The sequence below is a fragment of the Trichechus manatus genome, unplaced genomic scaffold, assembly GCF_000243295.1.
Source record: "Trichechus manatus latirostris isolate Lorelei unplaced genomic scaffold, TriManLat1.0 scaffold00288, whole genome shotgun sequence".
Taxonomy (NCBI): Eukaryota; Metazoa; Chordata; class Mammalia; order Sirenia; family Trichechidae; genus Trichechus; species Trichechus manatus.
The window spans coordinates 1,150,647-1,170,458 of NW_004444224.1; the positions used below are offsets into that span (position 1 = coordinate 1,150,647).

Below are 19,812 nucleotides of genomic sequence, written 5' to 3' on the forward strand. Positions count from 1 at the left end.
TTGAGATGATCATGTTATTATTTTCTTTTGTTTTATTTATGTGGTGGATTAAGTTGATTGATTTTCTAATGTTGAACCATCCTTGCATACCTGGTCATGATATGTTATTTTTTTGATGTGCTGTTGAATTCTATTGGCTAGAATTTTGTTGAGAATTTTTCCTTCTATGTTCGTGAGGGATATTGATCTGTAGTTTTGTTTTTTTCGTGGTGCCTTTGCCTGGCTTTGGTATCAGGATTATACTGGCTTCATAGAATGAATTCTGGAGTATTCCTTCCTTTTCTATGCTCTGAAATAGTTTGAGTACTATTGGTGTAAGCTCTTCTCTGTTTGGCAGAATTCTCCAGTGAAGCTGTCTAGGCCAGGGCATTTTTTTGTTGGAAGTTTTTTTTATTACCTCTTCAATCTCTTCTTTTGTTATGGGTCTGTTCAATATTTCTACCTCAGTTTGTGTTAGTTCAGGTAGGTAGTGTATTTCTAGAAATTCGTCCATTTCCTCTAGGTTTTCAAGTTTGTTGGAGTACAGTTTTTCATAATATTCTGTTATGATCCTTTTTATTTCAGTCGGTTCTGTTGTAATGTCACCTGTCTTGTTCCTTATTTGAGTTATTTGCTTCTTCTGCTTTTCTTTTGTCAGTTTGGTCAGTGGTTTGTTGATTTGATTGATCTTTTCAGAGAACCAACTTCCGGTCTTGTTGATTCTTTCTATTGGTTTTCTGTTCTATATTTCATTTATTTCTGCTCTAATCTTAATAATTCCCTTCCTCCGGGGAACGGGGGCCTTTTTTTGCCACTCTGTTTCTGTTTGTTTGAGTTGTAGGGTTAATGTTTTGATTTTGGCCCTTCTTTTTTGGTGTGTGTGTTTATTGTTATAAATTGACCTCTGAGCACTGCTCTTGCTGTGTGTCAACGGTTTTGATATATTGTGTTTTCATTCTAGTTTGATTCTAGAAATTTTTTAATTTCATCTTTGATTTCTTCTATTACCCTGTGGTTTTTAAGCAAGGTGTTATTCAGTTTCCATTTACTTAATTTTTTTTCCTTGATCCTTCTGTTACTGATTTCTATTTATATATCGTTGTGATCAGAGAAAAGGCTTTGTATTATTTCAGTGTTTTGGATTTCATTGAGGCTCGCTTTGTGGCCTAAATTGTGGGCTCTTCTGGAGAATGATCCATGTGTGTTGGAAAGGAATGTATACTTTACTTTTGTTGGTGGAGTGTTATATGTCTGTGAGGTCAAGTTGGTTGATTGTGGCCTTTAGATGTTCTGTATCTTTGTTGAGTTTCTAGCTGTTCTGTTTTTTAACAAAAGTGGTATATTGAAGTCTCCTACTATTATTGTGGAACTGTCTATTTCTCTTTTCAAAGCTGTTAGAGTTTGTTTTATGTATTTTGGAACCCTGTCATTGGGTGCATATATGTTTATTGTGTTTATGACCTCTTGGTGGATTGACCCTTTAATTCTCCTTTATGTTTTGTGGTGCATTTTGCCTTAAAGTCTGTTTTATCAGAGATTAATATTGCCACTCCTACTCCTTTTTGGTAATTGTTTGCTTGATGTATTTTTTTCTGTTCTTTGAATTTTAGTGTACTTATATCTTTGTGTCTAAGGTGTGTTTCTTGTAGACAGCATATTGATGGGTCATGTTTTTTTGGTAACCCTTCTGCCATGCTCTGTCTCTTTACAGGTGAATCTAAGCCATTTACATTCAGTTTGATTATCGATAGGTATGAATTCATTGCTGTCACTTCATTGAGTTTTCTGTGTGTGTGTTATGTTGATTTTTTTTGTTCTGCTTAATTTCTGTGCTCAGTTCTTTGTGAATTTTCTTTTCATTTCTTTCATTGTTGTTGATTTTGTGTTTACTGAGTTTCTCTGTTTTTTTTTTCTTTTTTAATTGATGAGTAGATTTGTTAACTTTCTTTGTGGTTACCTTGAAATTTACCTTTACCTTCCTAAGTTTGAAGCAGTCTTTTATTTCTTGATGTCTCCTTGACTTCCTCTCCATATGAAAGTTCTATAACTACACTACTTATTCCCTCTTTTTGTTTTGACGTCATCATTTACAGATTGACTTTTCTGGTTCTGTTTTCAGTCTCTTAGCTTTCTTTTATTTTTGACAATTCTTTATCTGGCTAGGTATCTGACTGATGCTGTCCTGTGTCTTAGTCTCAGATTGTTGTCTGATGATGTTGGTTCTCTGTTCAAAGGACTCCCTTTAAGATTTCTTGTAAGTCTGGTCTGGTTTTTACAAATTCCCTTGATTTTTGTTTATCTGGAAATGTCCTAATTTCCCCATTGTATTTGAGAGACAATTTTGCTGGATATATAATTTTTGGTTGCAGTTTTTTTCTTTCAAGGTTTTAGATATGTCATCCCATTGCCTTCTTGCCTGCATGGCTTCTGCCGAGTAATCAGAGTTTAGTCTTAATTGGTTCTCCTTTGTAGGTGACTTTTCATTTTTCCTGAGCTGCTGCCTGGATTCTTTCGTTGTCTTTGGTTTTTCCAAGTTTGATTATGATATGTTTTTTGTGACTTTCTTTTGGGATCTATCCTTTATGGGGTTTATCGAATGAGCTTCTTGGATGTATATGTTCTTATCTTTCATGATATTAGGGTAGTTTTCTGCCAGCAAATCTTTGACATTTCTTTCTGGGTTTTGTTTTTGTTTGTTTTTTTCTTTTTTTTTTGCATCCTCCTATTCTGGAATTCTGATCACACATAAAATTTTCCTCTTGATAATATCCCACATAATTTTTAGGCTTTCTTCATTCTTTTTTCTGATTTTTCCTCAAACAAATTGGTGTCAAGGGATTTGTCCTCCATTCTGCTGATTCTGTCTTCCATTGATTCAGTTCTGCTCCTATGTCTTTCTATTGGTTTGCAAAGTGACTTTTTATTGATAAGATTTTTAACAGGCCAAATTAGACTGAAGGCTAGAAGTGATTGAAAGTTTGGGAATCCCTTGGGAGCTTTATTTAGAGGCAAATGCTGTGACTGCAGAACTGGTTTTGAGTCATAGTATCTTCCAACCTGTTAACTCAGATTCTGGGTATTCTTTAGATTGCTCTGGAAGCTGCCAAAGCACTGGATGATAAGAACTGCTGGGAAAAGCTGGGAGAAGTGGCCCTACTACAGGGGAACCACCAGATTGTTGAAATGTGCTATCAGCGCACGAAAAACTTTGACAAACTTTCCTTCCTGTACCTTATTACTGGCAACCTAGAGAAACTTCGCAAAATGATGAAGATTGGTGAGTCCTCTGAAATAAAGGATGGGAAGAGGGGTCCTTAGGGGAAGGAGGGAAGTGAACAGAAAGAAAGAACTTAAGAGAGAAGACATAACTGCCTGTCTGTTATTGACTTGGCACAGCTGAGATTCGAAAGGACATGAGCGGTCATTATCAGAATGCCCTGTACCTCGGCGACGTGTCAGAGCGAGTGCGGATTCTGAAGAACTGTGGGCAGAGTGAGTATCTCATCAGGACTCACCAACCTCTTTGGGGCCTTAGGAAGTATTTTTCTCTTCATGTTGAGTTTCTCATGTGTAGTGGTAAATAATTTCTTTTGTGCATTGTTTTCAAGAGAGCATGTTCCTGCCATGCTCAGAAGACTTTCTTCAAAGCTAAATAGGGGTGCTGCCAGAATATTCAGTCTGGCCAAGTCCCCTTAGGAAAGTAGTTAATGGTTATAGGGTAGACAGGAAGTTTTAAAAGGTCCTGGGACAGATGATCTAATAAATATAATTGGTTAGGTGCCGTTCTAGTTTCATTCCTTTACTTCAAATCTGGACGTTTCACTCATTTACTTATTTATTCATTTATATTTTCAAGGAATATTTTTTGAGAATCCACTAAGTATCATGTATTATACTAGCATTTGAGATATATCAGGGAACAAGAAAAGTTAAAAATGTGGTTTGGACTGAGGTGCTAGCATGTGGGGGTGAGCATGGTCTTATTTGGGATATATTTTGAAGGTAGAGTCAACGGGATCTATTGAAGGACTGGATGTGTAACGTGAAAGAGAAGTCAAGGATGATTCCAGCGTTCTCATCAACACTGATGATAGAACTTAAGGATAAGCACCTGTATTAGTTATCTATTACTGTGAACAAATTACCCCAAAACTTAGTGGCTTAGAACAACAAACATTTATCAATCTCACAGTTTCGGGCATGACTTAGCTGGGTGCCTCTGCCTCATTGTCTCTCATAAGACTGCAGTCAAGGTGTTGGTTGGGGCTGCAGTTATCTCAAGGCCCATCTGGGTGAAGATCCACTTCTAAGCCCTTTCACATGGCTGTTGGCAGGCCTCATGTCCTCACTGGCTTTGCTGGGAGACATTGGTTTCTTGCCATGCAGACTCTCCATAGGACAGTACACAACATGGCAGCTGTTTTCCCTCAGAGTAAATGAGCAAGAGAGTGTGCTGAAGATGGAAGCCACAGTCTTCGTAACCTAATCTCAGAAGTCACATCCAATCACTTCTGCCATATTCTCTTCATTAGAAGCTAGTCAGTAAGTCTAGCCTATACTCAAGGAGAGGGGATAATGCAAGGGCATGAATGCCAGGAGGCAGGGATCACTCAGAGGCTGCCTATCACAACAGTATTCTCTTGGAAATGTACCTGCCTATGCCACAAAGTCTGTTTTCTCTACAGAGTCACTAGCCTATCTCACAGCAGCTACCCATGGCTTAGATGAAGAAGCTGAGAGCCTGAAGGAGACATTTGATCCAGAGAAGGAGACAGTGAGTCTTTGCTTACATGAGTGTCTCTGATTGTGGGAGTAACTCTGAGATCTTGGGATAATTTCACCCTCCCACCTGGTTACTGGGAGAGGCAGAGAAACAAATGAGATCAAAAGAGTTTCCATAATCTTCCCCTACATGACTCCTGGAAGCTATTTACTTTTATCCTCATTTCTTCTACCTTTCAGATCCCAGACATTGACCCTAATGCTAAGCTGCTTCAGCCACCTGCACCTATCATGCCACTGGATACCAATTGGCCCCTGTTGACTGTGTCCAAAGGATTCTTTGAAGGATCTATTGCCAGCAAGGGTAAGCACCTATTTCTCCCATAGCATTCTTGGGGTTTTTTTGGTTGTTGCTGTTATTGTGATTTGTTTTTGGAAGAACTGTCCCGTTGGATACCATTAGCTTTTAACTTTGTCTGTTTTTTTTCTGGGTGAAGCCTCATGGAGCACTGAGATATCAATGGGTCATGGCATAGTCCTTCAAAGAATAAATAATAGCATTTTGAGATAATTAAAGAAAGTTTGGAAAACGGGGGAAAATAGAAGGGACAGTCTCTTAGTCCATGCCTCCACCAACCACCGTTAACATGTCGGTGTACTTCCTTAGGTTTTACCATAAATGTAGTCATACTCTACGTTCAGTGTTTTGCCATTCATGACATTCAGTCTTAAGGTGCAAACTCAGCTGCCTCAAGCTGATGTGTGCTAACACCCTCCACCACCTACACGCTTCCCCCTCCTCCTGTTTTCTTGAATATGTCTACTAGTTATTTCTCATGAGTAAGAGCCTACACAGACCCTTGGGGGTTTTGTTCCCAGTCCTGCTCTTTCCTCCATCCCTTCCCACCTACCCTGTGTCCTCATGCCCTGCGTACTCTGTTACACCACACACATACAAACCTGAATCCACATAAATAGAGAAAAGCAGTGGGGAAGGACAGTCTGTTTCTGACAATGTTTTTTTCTGCCAAGCACCTTAAATATAGCTATCCTTCTAGTATAATATCTACATTTCCTCCACGTAGCTTGTCTTCTTCACCTGTGGTTTAGTCATTTCAGTTTTATTGTATCTGAGCCTTGTTTATGATAAGCCATCTTTAATCTTTCTTTGGGACTAGATGAAATAGAGCTAACAAGTAAATGGTTGAATGACTATGTCTGTACTCAGATGATAAAGTATTGGGAGCTCTGTCGATAAAAGGTCTTTTAAAAGTTTCTTCCTCACCTCCTCAGACCAGAAATAATCCAACAACTGAAACCCAACATCTTGACTTTGAGAGTTGGTTTCCCTTCCGGCCCAGCTAGAGTCTTTTCCAATATGGTACATGCACAAAAAGATAAAAGGTGGCAGGGAGCTTTTATCTTCTTTCCCTTCTCAAAAATTTGAAGTTAGTCTCAGACAACTGTGGAAAGATAAAAAGATTAGAAAATGAAACCTAGAAAGAAATAAGGTTTAATGGCGGTAGGGAGGGAGCAAATATACTGTACACTTGTAGATTCCAAGCCTTTTGCTAGTATTTTATTTCATTAACTGTAAGTATTATCTCATTTAATCCCTACAAGTAAGGTAATTTGTCCAAAGTCCCCCAACTAGTGAATGTCAGAGCTAGATCAAACCCATTTTTGCAGGACTCCAAAGCACTAAACCATGAATTATACTCAGGAAGGGATTGGAGGGACTTCTGGAAAAAACTGTATAATGTGTTAAGGTTGTGAAGCATTTTTAAAAAGGATGCTAATTAATGTTTTTCATAGAAGCAGTATGGTATTGACAAAACTGTTAGATTAATCTCAGATCTGAGTCTGAGTTGCAGATTTATTGCTCTACCAGCTGAATTTCCTTGGACAACTTTCTTAATTTCTTGGTAACACTACCTGCTCAATCTCCTTCCTTAGGTGGTTGTTGTGGAAATGAAATGAGATCTTGACAATTTATATAACTTGTAATACACTCAGTCAGTGTAGGGTGAAAAGATGATCTTGAGGACTAAGTAAAAGACATTGGACCACTGTAGTGATGATAACTTGGGAAAGATCTCAGAAAAAAATTCCAGGAGTTAGTAGCTGAAAGCTGGGGTGTCAGAGATGGTTTAAGAGCCGATTTTCGGTAGTAGGAAGGACATTTGCTTCCATTTCTCTTCTATTGTATTTGTGAAACCTACTGCAAGTTAGCATAATAAAAGCTCCCCAAAGTTCCAAGTGTCAGGCCGGCTTACACATACATAGCACAAAAATAAATAATAAATAAAAACAGTAGGCATAACCTTGGCACCTTTGAAAGGATACAGCTTGCCTGCTGAGGAGGCCGTATCTCAGACTTGCCTGGGACAACCACTTCCTCTCTGTTTCCTCCCTCTGTAGGGAAGGGAGGAGCACTGGCTGCTGACATTGACATTGACACTGTTGGTACTGAGGGCTGGGGAGAGGATGCAGAGCTGCAGCTGGATGAAGGTGAGAGTGCTACTCTAGGGCTATTCTTGCAAGATGGACTCCGTGGATTGGGACTGGGTTGTTAGGGCAGTTCTGCAGTCTTCCAGATCATGAGAATCAACAAGGATCCCAAAGGTTCGCTTTCCTTTGGCTAAGATTGTGTCAGTATCCAAATCTGTTTTGAGTCTGGATTTTCCTTACAGATGGGTTTGTGGAGGCCACAGAAGGTTTAGGGGATGATGCTCTTGGCAAAGGACAGGAAGAAGGAGGTGGCTGGGATGTAGAAGAAGATCTGGACCTTCCTCCTGAGCTGGTATGTGGAATTCTTAGCCTTGTAAGGCTCTCCTTTTCTTCTCCCTGTAGAAGCAGGTGGCCCTACCTACATCTCCCACCTCCTGCCAATATCCTGAGGGTCCCTAACAGGGAGGGGACCTAGACCCTCCTAATCTCATGCGTATCTTCTGTTGGAAAGAAGGAAAAAAAGTTAGGGTTAGTGGCCTTATCACCTCCACCTATCCTGAGTTACCCAAACAGAAGGAGATCTAAGGACCTACCTCTATTATGATGCTTATCTCCCACTGGAAAAAAAGAAGACTCTACAGCTATAGTAATCAAATAGCCTGGTACTGGTATAACAACAGACACGTAGACCAATGAAATAGAATCGAGAGTCCAGAAATAAAGCCACACATTCTATGGTCAACTGATTTTTGATAAGGGTGCTAAGTCTATTTGATGGGGAAAGAGTCTCTTCAATAAATGGTGCTGGGAAAATTGGATTTCCACATGCAGAAAAATGAAACAGGATGCATGCCTCACACCCTGCACAAAAATTAAAAATGGATTAAAGACCTAAATATGCAAACTAAAACCATAAAATTCTTAGAAGAAAAAGCAGCGGCAATGCTGTCAGGCCTAACTTTTACCAGTGGATTATCTAATATAATAACAGAAGCACAAACAGCAAAAGATGAAATAAATAAATGGGACTTCATAAAAATTAAAAACTTTTGTTCAGCAAAAGACTTTACCAAAAAAATGAAAAGACAAGCTACCGACTGGGAGAATATCTTTAGAAACCATATCCAACAAGAATCTAATAACCAAAATATAGATAAAATCTTGACAACTTAAAGAAAAAGACAAATAACCTAATCATGAAATGGGTAAAGGACTTGAATAGACATTTCCCCAAAGAGCACATTCAGATGACCACCAAATACATGAAAAGATGCTCAGCGTCATTAGCCATCAGAGAGATGCAAATCAAAACCACAATGACATATCATTTCATTCCCACTAGGATGGCTAAGGAGCCCTGGTGGTGCTGTGGTTAGGTGTTTGGCTGCTAACCAAAAGTTCAGCAGTTCAAATCCACCAGCTGCTCCTTGGAAACCCTTTAGGGCAGTTCTACTCTGTCCTGTAGGGTCACTATGAGTCAGAATTGACTCGACGACAACAGGTTTGTGTTTTTTTGTTTGTTTGTTTATGATGGCTGAGATTAAAAAAAAAAAAAACAAATATTGGCGAGGATGTGGGGAAATTGGAACCCTTATCCATTGCTAGTGGCAGTGCAAAATGTTACAGCCATTATGGAAAACAGTGTGGTGATTCTGCAGAAAACTAAAAATGGAACTAACATATGACCCAGCAATTCCACTCCTAGGTATATACCCAGAAGACTTGAAAACAGAGAGTCAGAGATGTGTACACCAATGTTCATTGCAGCACTACTCACAGTAGTCAAAAGGTGGAAGCAACCTAAATGCCCACCAACAGATGAATGGATAAAGAAAATGTGGTACATACATACAATGGAATACTATTCAGCCAGTAGGAGAAATGAAGTCTTGAAACATGCTACAGTATGGATGGAGCTTGAAGACATTATGCTGAGTGAAATAAGTCAATCACAAAAGGACAATTATATGACCTCACTTATATAAAAAGATAAGAAAAGGCAGATGTATAGAGGCCAAAGTTTATTAGTGGTTATCAGGGCCGAGAGGGGCGGGGACGGGGTGGTTAACAGTGATGGAAATATCACATGATTAAGGGTAGGGTTGCATAGCTGATTATTGTAATTGCTGTCAATAAATTGTACACCTTTAAAAAGTTGAAAGAAAAATTCTACTGGACAATGCTGTTCTAGGTGGAATGGGATGATAATATAAACATCATTTGATACAACAAGAGAGTTAACCAGGAAGAGGTGCATCTCCATGATTATACTGGTAAAGGTGGTTGAAATTAATGTCAAGGGCAACTGTAATGGAGAAGATACGCTGTTAACGGGCAGCGTGCACCCTCATAGGTGTATGTGGGAGGCCACAAGCCGGGCACAGTGATTTAGATGAATCTGGAGCCACTTCTCTACCCACCTGGGTCTCAGCCCAAGCTGTGAAACTACATTGTTATCCATCATTATCATCACTGTTATGTCAGACATCTTCTATGCCACTGCCACTTCCTGTTTCCTTTCAATTTACCTGATTTAATGAGGCTGAATGTTATTAGTCTAGGAAACAGATAAACCACATCTTCTGAAACCAGCTACATGCTGACGAATTTTCAAAAAGTGTTCTTTGCTAAAAGATGAGTTTCTAGAGGGCAAGTGCTGTTTACATAAGCAACAACCGGGCAGTAGACTCAGAATTAGGAAGCCCTGAGTTTGAATTCTGACTCTACTGTTCATTAGCTGTGTGACTTGGCAAGTTGTGCAGCTTAGCAGAGTCATATTTATAAAATGTGTTAATAGTTTCTACCTTACAGATTTGTGAGAAGTGAGAGAGGAAAATGTACGTAAACGATTTAGCACTGTGGCATACTATGAGTACTCAATAAATGGTACTACAAAAAAGAAAAATGATATAATCAAGGTTGTGCTGAGGGCAGCTTATGAAAAGGCAGCAAGTTTTTTTGTTGAATTGGAGCTTTCATATATCATTTTGTTACTGGTGAGGCTGTTGCTATTTTGAGGGTCTTCTATAACTACCACCCGCCTCTGCAGTGGAGGCTGGGAACAAGGTAATGGATCGTGTTTGGGATTCATCAGGACAGAGTGCTTGAACAGCTTTAAAAATGACTCAATTTTTCTGTCTTTCGCCTAGGATGTGCCCACTGGGGCAGGTGGTGGAGCTGAGGATGGTTTCTTTGTGCCCCCCACCAAGGGAACCAGCCCAACTCAGGTAAGCAGGAAAACAGGGCCCTGGGGATGAGTGTTTTTGAGCTGGCTAATACTTGATTTGTGTGTCAACAGTATCAGATAGCTTTCTACTATTGACATAGAGTAGAATAGTTTGGGAAGAGAAAGAACAGAATTTCACATGGGCTGGGTTTTCTGTTTCTTGTTAGATCTGGTGCAATAACTCTCAGCTTCCAGTGGATCACATCCTGGCAGGCTCTTTTGAAACAGCCATGAGGGTAAGTTTCTTAAAGGGGTCTTGACTCTTCACCTTGAGTATGCCTAGCTCAGCCCAGGGTTCCAGGGAGGTGGTTAATTCGTCTTAACCACATATACACACCCAGGAAGTGTGTAGTTAGCACTGAAACCCTTGGTCTTGGTCTAAGTATACTTGCCTCACAAGGCCTTCCTTTTATCTGCTTTCTGCTTGGTCTAGTAATCTCTGAAGGCAGGTGCTTCCAGCCATCTTCCAGCCAGCCTGCTTCCTGGCTTCACATCAGTGAGATCAGTACCCCTTCCAGAATAGATGTATGTTTTGAACACTAAGCCCTGTGCCATAATAGCAATAATAATAATAATAATAACAATTGCAACAGTGTTTACTGTGTGTCAAGCTCTATCCTAAATGCTTTACAAGTATTATTAAGCAAGGTAGATCCTATAATTAAGTATATTTTACTGGTTAGGAAACAAGAACAGAGAAGTTAAATATCTTGCCCATTATCAATTTTAAGTGGTGAGGCCAAAATCTTTATGTTGCTTTCCTCTTGTTCCAGCTCCTTCATGACCAGGTTGGGGTAACCCAGTTTGCCCCCTACAAGCAACTATTTCTACAGACATATGCTCGGGGCCGTACCACCTATCAGGCTCTGCCCTGCCTGCCCTCCATGTATGGCTACCCTAATCGCAATTGGTAAGGCCCGTTGCTCTTTGCTTCTATCTGTTCCAAGTGTCGTGTAGATATCTCAGGAGGTAGCCTCAGAATTCAAAATTTTCCCAGAGCTGGGGTTTCCTAGTAGGAAAAGATCCTTGGCTCACCATCTGTAAGATTTGGCTTATACCTGCTGCCATCCTATTTACCAGCTACTTCCACAGTAGGGGCTTGTGATTATGTTTGCCAGAAAAAGATGTTGAGTCCTAGTTGACTCTTACTATCCTCTGTCTTCTTCCTGCTTTTCCCTTTCCAGGAAAGAGGCAGGGATGAAAAATGGTGTTCCAGCAGTAGGCCTGAAGCTTAATGACCTTATCCAGCGTTTGCAGCTGTGCTACCAGCTCACCACAGTTGGCAAGTTTGAGGAGGCTGTGGAAAAATTCCGCTCCATTCTCCTCAGTGTGCCACTCCTTGTTGTGGACAATAAACAGGAGATTGCAGAGGTAGGAGGGGCTGGCCACTTGTCCCAGATCTAGGCTCCCCCACTTTCTTGCCTCTGCACCACGACCTTCTTATACCCCTCTCTCCAGGCCCAGCAGCTCATCACCATTTGTCGTGAGTACATTGTGGGCTTGTCCATGGAAATAGAAAGGAAAAAGCTGCCCAAGGAAACTCTAGAACAGCAGAAGCGCATTTGTGAGGTAAGAGCTGTGGGCCTCTGAGCACTACCGAGACATCTTCCCCTTCACCCTTCATTAGGTCTGAATTTCGTAATTCCAAACTCAGTCTGGGGAAGAAGAGAGGTTTGGGCCCATTTCTTTGAAAAGGGCTGCATTTTTTTTACCCTACTTCATCATCCTATCGTCCTCCACATCTGGGAGGACTGTTTTATAGCCAGTCCTGGTTTTTGCTTTTTAAATGCATATGTAGCACGTTGTAAGACATCTATCCCAGTTCTTGCATCAACCTGGCACCTGCTCCTCTTTTTGTCCACCAGATGGCAGCCTATTTCACTCACTCAAACCTGCAGCCTGTGCACATGATCCTGGTGCTGCGCACAGCCCTCAACCTCTTCTTCAAACTTAAGAACTTCAAGACAGCTGCCACCTTTGCTCGGCGCCTGCTGGAGCTCGGGCCCAAGCCTGAGGTGGCTCAACAGGTACTCCTTCAGTAATCATAGGGGAACCAGACTTGTTCTTACATGGAGGGAACAGAAAACCAAGGTCCTTGCCTCTGAAACAAAGTACAGCATTCAACAAAAAAGCCACCAGAACGCCATCCTCTAGTTACTGACCTGGTGCCCCCGTTTGTTCCTGGAAACTGAATTGATGACTTATTCAGACATGGCACCAGTGGGAAAGTGACCTGCAACGTGAAGTAGCTCCACTGCACCTGAAAAAAACCGCAGTCTGTCCTCCAGCTCCAGATATCCCATCCACTACTGACCTCCACATACACATCTGTCTTAGTTTCTTAGTTCTGCTGTCACAGAAATACCACAAGTGGGTGTCTTTAACAAACAGAAACTTATTTTCTCACAGTTTAGGAGGCTGGAAGTCTGAATTCATGGTGTCAGCTCGAGGGGAAACTTTCTCTCTCTGTTGGCTCTGGGGAAATGTCCTTGCGTCTTTTTAGCTTCTCTTCTTCGGTTCCTTGGTGTGTGTCTTCCCTCATTTGTGCTTCTTTCTCTTTTTATATCTCAAAGGTGATTGGCTTAAGATATACCCTACACTGATATGGTCTCATTAACATAACAAAGAAAGTCCTATTCCCAAATGGGATTACATCCACTAGTATAGGGGTTGAGGATTTACAACACATATTTTTAGGGGGCACAGCTCAATCCATAACAATATCCCACTGCTTATGCCCTCCAGATGCATTCTCCTTGGGCAGTGGAAGCCAGTTTTGACCCTTTCTAGGATCTAATCCTGATAACCCCCAGACGTGGTGGAGTGTAGGTCTAGATCCACGAGCCACTTTGGTATTGAGAAGGAGAAAGCCAGATACAACAGAAATAGCGATTGTTACCCCTTCACGTATATCCTGTACAGAAGGTGGGGCCTGTACCCCCATATAGGACAATTGCATCCTGCATCAAAGAAACTGCTAAACCACAGTGATAACATCATTTGAGTTGTTGTGCGCAACTTTCAGTCCTTCTTAATAAAATATTCTTTCCCTGTCCTAGACCCGAAAAATCCTGTCTGCATGTGAAAAGAACCCCACAGATGCCTACCAGCTCAATTACGACATGCACAACCCCTTTGACATCTGTGCTGCATCTTATCGGCCCATCTACCGTGGAAAGCCAGTGGAGAAGTGTCCACTCAGTGGAGCCTGCTATTCCCCTGAGTTCCACGGTCAAATCTGCAGGGTCACTACAGTAAGTACTGACCTTAGGAAATGCCTCTAGGATATTGTGGAATGGGAAAAAGAAAGAAGCGTGGTAGTCCTTTCTGCTGGATTTACCCCTAGCTCCTTGAGGCAGTGACAGTGGAGAAAACTAGAACTTCACTACTGCTCTATACCAATAAATAGCAAACACCTGTCTGCCTTGCCCATTGAGAGGTGGAGAGACTCAGCTTTCTAGGCTTCTCAACCTCGCAGATCCCTAACTTTTCCCTCTGTTTCCTCTTCCACAGGTGACAGAGATTGGCAAGGATGTGATTGGTCTAAGGATCAGTGCTCTGCAGTTTCGCTAGGGCCCCCTTTTCGTGCGTAGGGGAATAACCATATTTTCCTTCCAGAGAATGTCCCTCTGTCATTCTTCTAATGTCCGCCTTCTCCCAACCACCCCTCAGATTATCGACATTTGGCTCTCCCTACCCTAAAGCCTAGCGTCCTTTTCACTTTTATTATAGCTAATCAAAACGTCTCAAGTTGACATCTTTGCCTAGGAACCCCTCCATCTTCAGGTGACTACAGTTGTGGTCATAGTTGGCCTGGTCTTCCCAGCTTAGATCTTTCAAGGAACAAATGAAAATTCAGTGATGAGCATTCATTTAGTAAATTCATTCATTCAATATTTATCCCTCCCCTTCCCACCATCTTTGTATCCTGTTTGCCAGAAAGGCGGTGCAATGTAATAAGATACCATTTTTTACTCAACTCTCCTAAACTCTTAGCCATCCTTCCATTTTCCTGGGCATTGAACTTCCCAAGTAAGTATCCTCTGTGTGCCTAGAAATTTAAGATCTGAGAAGAGAACACTTCATTTTCCAAAAATGTCCATGATTTTATGTTGATTTGTCCTTTACAACCGTTGTTCTCATATTTTGTTTCTCACACCAAATAAAGTAGATTTCTACAAGAGCTTCTTGTCTTGCCATTTGTTTCCTGGACACTCTCAGGTTCTACTCACCCCATGCAGCTGCCTCACTAAAGAAGATATCTTTCTTGCAATAGTTATTTTAATTACAAAAGTAACTAATACCCACTGTTAAAAAAAAAAAAGAAAAAAAAGCACATATTTTTCATAGGATATATGTGAGGCATAGACCTAAGCTGAGAATGGTAGGCAGCAAGTAGCTTTTCTATTCCATTTTCTACTGCAGTCTTCCATCTATTGCTAATTATAGCCATTATTATTTACTGAGCACTTAACCATGAGCCAGTTACTGCTCTGGATGTTTTATATGTAATACACATATATAAGAGTAATTAGTAGTACATATATATATTACACTGATTATTTTGGCGGTATTGTATTTTGCTTGTCATGTAATGAGACTAATCCGGTAAATATTGACGTACTATGCCTTTGATTAAAATATGTACGTTTTAACTTTTTAACATTTTTAATAAACAATACATTCACATAGTTCAAAAATCAGTAAATATAAAAAGCTATACTGTAACAGCTCTTCCTCCCACCCTTTTCTTTAGCCACCTAGTTTCTTTCACCTTCCCCAAAACAGGTAACCACTGTTACTAGCTTGCTTATACCCTTCCAGAGATTTCTTATATATATATACAAGCAGATATATGACCTTTCCTATCCCTCTTCTATGTACAAATGGAAGCATCCTATTTAACAATTCTGCACCTTGTTTTTTCACTTAGCGTATTTTAGAGATTTTTCCATATCAGTAAGTTAGAGAGCTTCACTCTTCTAGTGTTCCATTATGTGATATACCATAATTTATGTAAGTTGTCCCACGTTGATAGATATTTGGGTATTTCCATTCTTTTGCTGTCAGAAACAGTGCTGCAATGAATAACTTGAACACACTGTACAGGTGGGGGAAATGTATCTGGAGGTAAACAGAGTGGAATTCCTGCTTCAAAGAGCGCAAGCCTTTATAGTTTTTACCTTTATATTAACAGTCACTTAATACAAAGCACGCCCAAACAAAGCCTGCCTTCTTAAAATTTTGTATACTACTTGATAACATTTTGTCAAGTTATAGACATTCTTTCTGTAAACATAGGCAAGTTGGTGATAAATCTTGGCAAAAAAACTCCACCTTTTTATGAGTATAAAAATTATAGTCATGCACTGCATAACGTCCATTCAGGCAACATCTGACTTCATACACTTCCATGGTCCCATAAGGTTATACTAGAGTTCAGAAGTCCAGATCGGAGAACAAGATGTAGCAGACGTAACCAGATGTAGCAAACGCAACAGCTTCCTGCATGCAACATGAATATCTCATGTCTCTTATATACAAAGTGATTGTGCTGCCAGGTGTATAATGGTACAGTACATATGTAATCTATAATACATATGTCTTAATAGTCATAATGAATGCCTGTGTTACTGGCTTACGTATGTACTGTACTTCTATTATTTTAATATGAACTTTCCCTACTTACAAATAAGTTTATCATATAACAGTGTATGCTTCAACTCAGAGGCAGCAGCATCCAATCTTGTGTATCACGTGTCTCTTTAGTGTTGTAGGGTATCTCTTTAATTTTCTTTTGAAAATATTATCGTAAAATGTATCATGGCTCCCAAACCCAGCAAAACGAGTGCTCGTGATAGCAGTAGCAACAGGCAAAGGAGAAGTATCAATTTGGAAGTGAAACAAAAAGTCATTAAACAACATCAAGGTGGAAAATCAGTAAATCCTACTGCCCGTGATTTAGGCATGTTTGCATGATGTCCAAATCACACAGCGTCCTATTTCACAGAACGCATCATGGATGTTAAGCAACGCGTGACTATAAAATTAACTTTGCACACAACATAAACATTTGCCTAAACTGAGGGATATGAAAAAAATTGACAGACCCTGCTTCTTGAAGCTTATGTAATTAAGGAGACAAAGACATAAGTGAAATAATCATGAATGCCAGACAAAAATTTGAAGATGGCCAGTAAACAGTGGAGAGCCATTAAGTTCTTAAATAAGAGAGTGATGTCAAGAAAATTTTGTTTTGCAATAGTGTTCACTATACATTAGAAAGAAGGAGGAGCAGCCACGAGGTGAGTAAATACTGGGATGAGGTGTTAGGAATATTAATAGTAAAAACAAAAGCAGAAACAAGCTTAAAAGATATGGCAAAGGAAGAATCATGCTATGTTTAAAACAAAAAAAAAAAACAGTTGCCATCAAGTTGGTTCTGACTCACAATGACCCTATACGACAGAGTAGAACTGCCCCACAGAGTTTCCAAGGAGCACCTGGTGGATTTCAACTGCCGACCTTTTGGTTAGCAGCCATAGCTCTTAACCGCTACGCCACCAGGGTTTCCCATGCTATGTGAGATTCTCCTAAGTCTCAAAAATCATCTAGTAGTTTCTTTATTAACGTGCTTGTATTACCACAATAGAAATACTAACTTGTAGTTGGACAAATGTTACACTTTCAGCATATGCTTGATAAAACCATATTAGAGATACACGTATAAGCAGTTCAGAGTTGAATGAGAAAATTAGCCTGGAATCAATTACGTGACAGGTGTGGGGTTGAATAGGGCCGTAGAGTGCCAATTCTAATGTTAGATATTTGTAATCTGAGTCCTAGATTGATGAAGCGCTTTCAAAAGGACACAAAGTGATTTAGTGACAGAGTTGGGTCTAGAACTTAACATCCTCTGGTTCACAGTTCAGAATGTTTTTGCCTAAATCACACCACTTGCTTGTTTGGAAGAAAACACGTTTTGCACGGGTATGATTTTCACAAGTCTGTGCCATATCTGTGAAGGGAAAAGGTAAGTACACACAGTACTCAAATGTTTGTTTAGGAATCTAAGGGCCAAAGAGATGAAGTGACTTACACGTTTGTTTGTTTTTTTAACATGGATGTGATTTCTCCCTTCTTTTAACCTTTATAACACCTTATAACCTTTATCTCTTTTAAGACACCTTATGTCATACTGTGTATATGTTTAATTCTACCTTCAGCCCAATCCCCAGACAGCTACTTTAGGGCAGGAGCTGTTCCTGATTTATGTCTATATCCTTCACTGTGTCCAGCACAGGATTTTAAACAATGGTAGATACTGAGTTGTGAAATAGATTTGTCTCTGAGGGAGTTGCATTCTGACAGATCTGAATAGGAGTTGTCCGGAATCATCTCTGACTATCTGAGCATACCCCTCCTCACCCAAATTAGATTGGGTTCTGTATGGAGAAAAGGAGATAGGCCAGAGAAGGCCAGAGACTAGATCAGGTCTATTACTATTACGTTCAGATTGCCCTTTTGCTCAGTCTAAGGTCCCAGAGTTGCTTATTCTGCCTGATTGATTCAACTAACATTGAACTCTTACTACATTTGAATTACTTACTACACCTGGCCTTGTGTCCTTTAGTCCGACAGTTCTAGTAAAGAATAGGAAAAGAGATGTCCATTAGATCGGGCAGAGAAGCTGCCTAATTAAGAGTCTAGGAGAGCAAAGAGTGGCCAATGAATGCCTATTAAATACTAGGCCCTAGCCTAGGAGCTGGGGATCCAGCAGTGAAGACAACAGACAAAAATCACGGTGCTTAAATTCAAGTGTGGTGGGAGCCAATAGACAATAAACAAGATAAAAAGTATATAGCATGCCCTGGTGGCGCAGGGGTTACCAGCTCAGGCTACTAACCAAAAGGTCGGAGGTTCATATCCACCAGCTGCTCCACCAGCCGCTCCTTGGAAAACCCTGTCGTACAATTCTACTCTGTCCTGTAGGGTCGCCGAGTCGGAATCGAACCAAAGGCAACGGGTTTGGTTTTTGGTTTTGGTATGGTGTTTAGTGTTAAGGAGGATAATATATTCAGTAGTACGTATGTATGTGTATGGGGGATTGCAGTTTTATTCAATGAGGCCAAAGAAGGGGTCTCAGAGAAATGACATTTGAGTAAAATGCTGAAGGAAGTCACGGTAAAAATAGTGTGGGTTTCTATGCACTCTAATTGTCTTCTTGGTTATACATGTGTAGCTTCTAGTTATTTGTAGGCAGTATGTCCTCATCTGGCCTACCCACAGCTTGGGAAGAAGTAATGAAAGAGCAACTTCTCTAGATATGTGGGAAGTTGAAATAAAGTAGGCCAGGCCAGTAAGACACCAGGCAGAAGATCACATCAGCTGTCCTCACTTTAGTTCAGTGGTTCCTGGCGAAAGAGAAAATGCAAAGCTTCCTGTCCCTTTAAAAATGGCGGTTTCGGACTCGCCAACAATACTATTGGTTGCACACGGCGGGTGAGGGGGAGGTGCAGAAGAGTCCCGCCCCCTACGGCAAGTCAGAGGTAGCAAGATGGCCGCCGCTGAGGAAGACTGTGGAGTTGGGGGCGATGCTGATCGGGAATTGGAAGAGCTTTTGGAAAGTAAGAGCCAGTAATGGGAAAGGCCCAGAGCGGGCGGGTGTGAGGACCCATTCAGGGGGTTAAATGAGCCTGAAATATTTGGGGCGGAGCGGGAGAGGTTCTCCAAGGGTTGGACGGGGGCGGAGGTCTGACTGCGACCCCGAAGAAAATCTCTGGGTCACCTTCGCGGCGGGAGTTGGGGAGCTCACCTCTGGCCCCTGATGGCCCAGACCGTTGATCCCCCTGCCGGAGGGGGAACGGTAACCCACAGAACATTGTTCCTCTATTTCTCTCCAAATCCACTTTGGTTTGGATTAAGAAGTTCTTATAAGTCTAACTTCCCTGCAGCAGCATTCTGTCCGCGGTGGGCAACGAAACGGACGCTCATGGATTGTTAACATTAACTCTTCAAAGCCTGTAGCGCGTCCTTCAGTGCCCCTGTCTTATCCTTTTTAACACAAAGGACACTTCTTTCCTCCTTCCAGTCCTATCACCCTTCCCTCGCTAGTCCCCTTTCCAGTTCTAACATCATGTCAGTAGCTCAAGCGGACTCCTTTACCATTTTCGTGAGAAATTGAGGGTTGAGCCGGCCCCAGGGCAAGCCAGTTCACCCTCCTGAAAAACGGTGGATATATTTTTCTTTCTCGGCCCTGTCCTCCACTCCTCTGTTGGTTTCTTGCCCAGAGTGAGGCCAGTGCGCCCCCGCCCCACCGCCGCCCCAGGCCTGGCAAGCAGGGTGGTGTTGGCGACACAGAGGTGAATATTTTACTTCTTACCCAGTCAGAGAGGTGTGGGAAGGTGGGAAAATGGACAGAAACTGGGAGTGCC

General features: G+C 41.1%; 2 protein-coding genes across 3 annotated transcripts in view; both read left to right on the forward strand.

Moving 5' to 3' along the window:
* Window positions 1–14,662, forward strand: part of COPA (COPI coat complex subunit alpha) — a gene marked incomplete at its 5' end in the record, with an annotated part of 53,429 nt that extends 38,767 nt beyond the window's left edge. Inside the window, 14 exons of the mRNA XM_004390222.2 lie at window positions 3,067–3,256; window positions 3,376–3,471; window positions 4,665–4,753; window positions 4,942–5,065; window positions 7,123–7,212; window positions 7,395–7,504; window positions 10,302–10,379; window positions 10,546–10,614; window positions 11,152–11,288; window positions 11,563–11,749; window positions 11,837–11,947; window positions 12,244–12,405; window positions 13,438–13,632; window positions 13,892–14,662. Coding sequence (XP_004390279.1) covers window positions 3,067–3,256; window positions 3,376–3,471; window positions 4,665–4,753; window positions 4,942–5,065; window positions 7,123–7,212; window positions 7,395–7,504; window positions 10,302–10,379; window positions 10,546–10,614; window positions 11,152–11,288; window positions 11,563–11,749; window positions 11,837–11,947; window positions 12,244–12,405; window positions 13,438–13,632; window positions 13,892–13,951 — 1,698 coding nt within the window. The remainder of the gene's footprint in view (window positions 1–3,066; window positions 3,257–3,375; window positions 3,472–4,664; window positions 4,754–4,941; window positions 5,066–7,122; window positions 7,213–7,394; window positions 7,505–10,301; window positions 10,380–10,545; window positions 10,615–11,151; window positions 11,289–11,562; window positions 11,750–11,836; window positions 11,948–12,243; window positions 12,406–13,437; window positions 13,633–13,891) is intronic.
* Window positions 14,663–18,890: 4,228 nt separating this feature from the next.
* Window positions 18,891–19,812, forward strand: part of PEX19 (peroxisomal biogenesis factor 19) — a 15,000-nt gene continuing 14,078 nt past the window's right edge. For both annotated transcript variants that reach the window (XM_023725182.1, XM_004390193.2), the window contains exon 1: window positions 18,891–19,005. In XM_023725182.1, coding sequence (XP_023580950.1) covers window positions 18,936–19,005 — 70 coding nt within the window. In that variant the 5' untranslated portion in view covers window positions 18,891–18,935. The remainder of the gene's footprint in view (window positions 19,006–19,812) is intronic.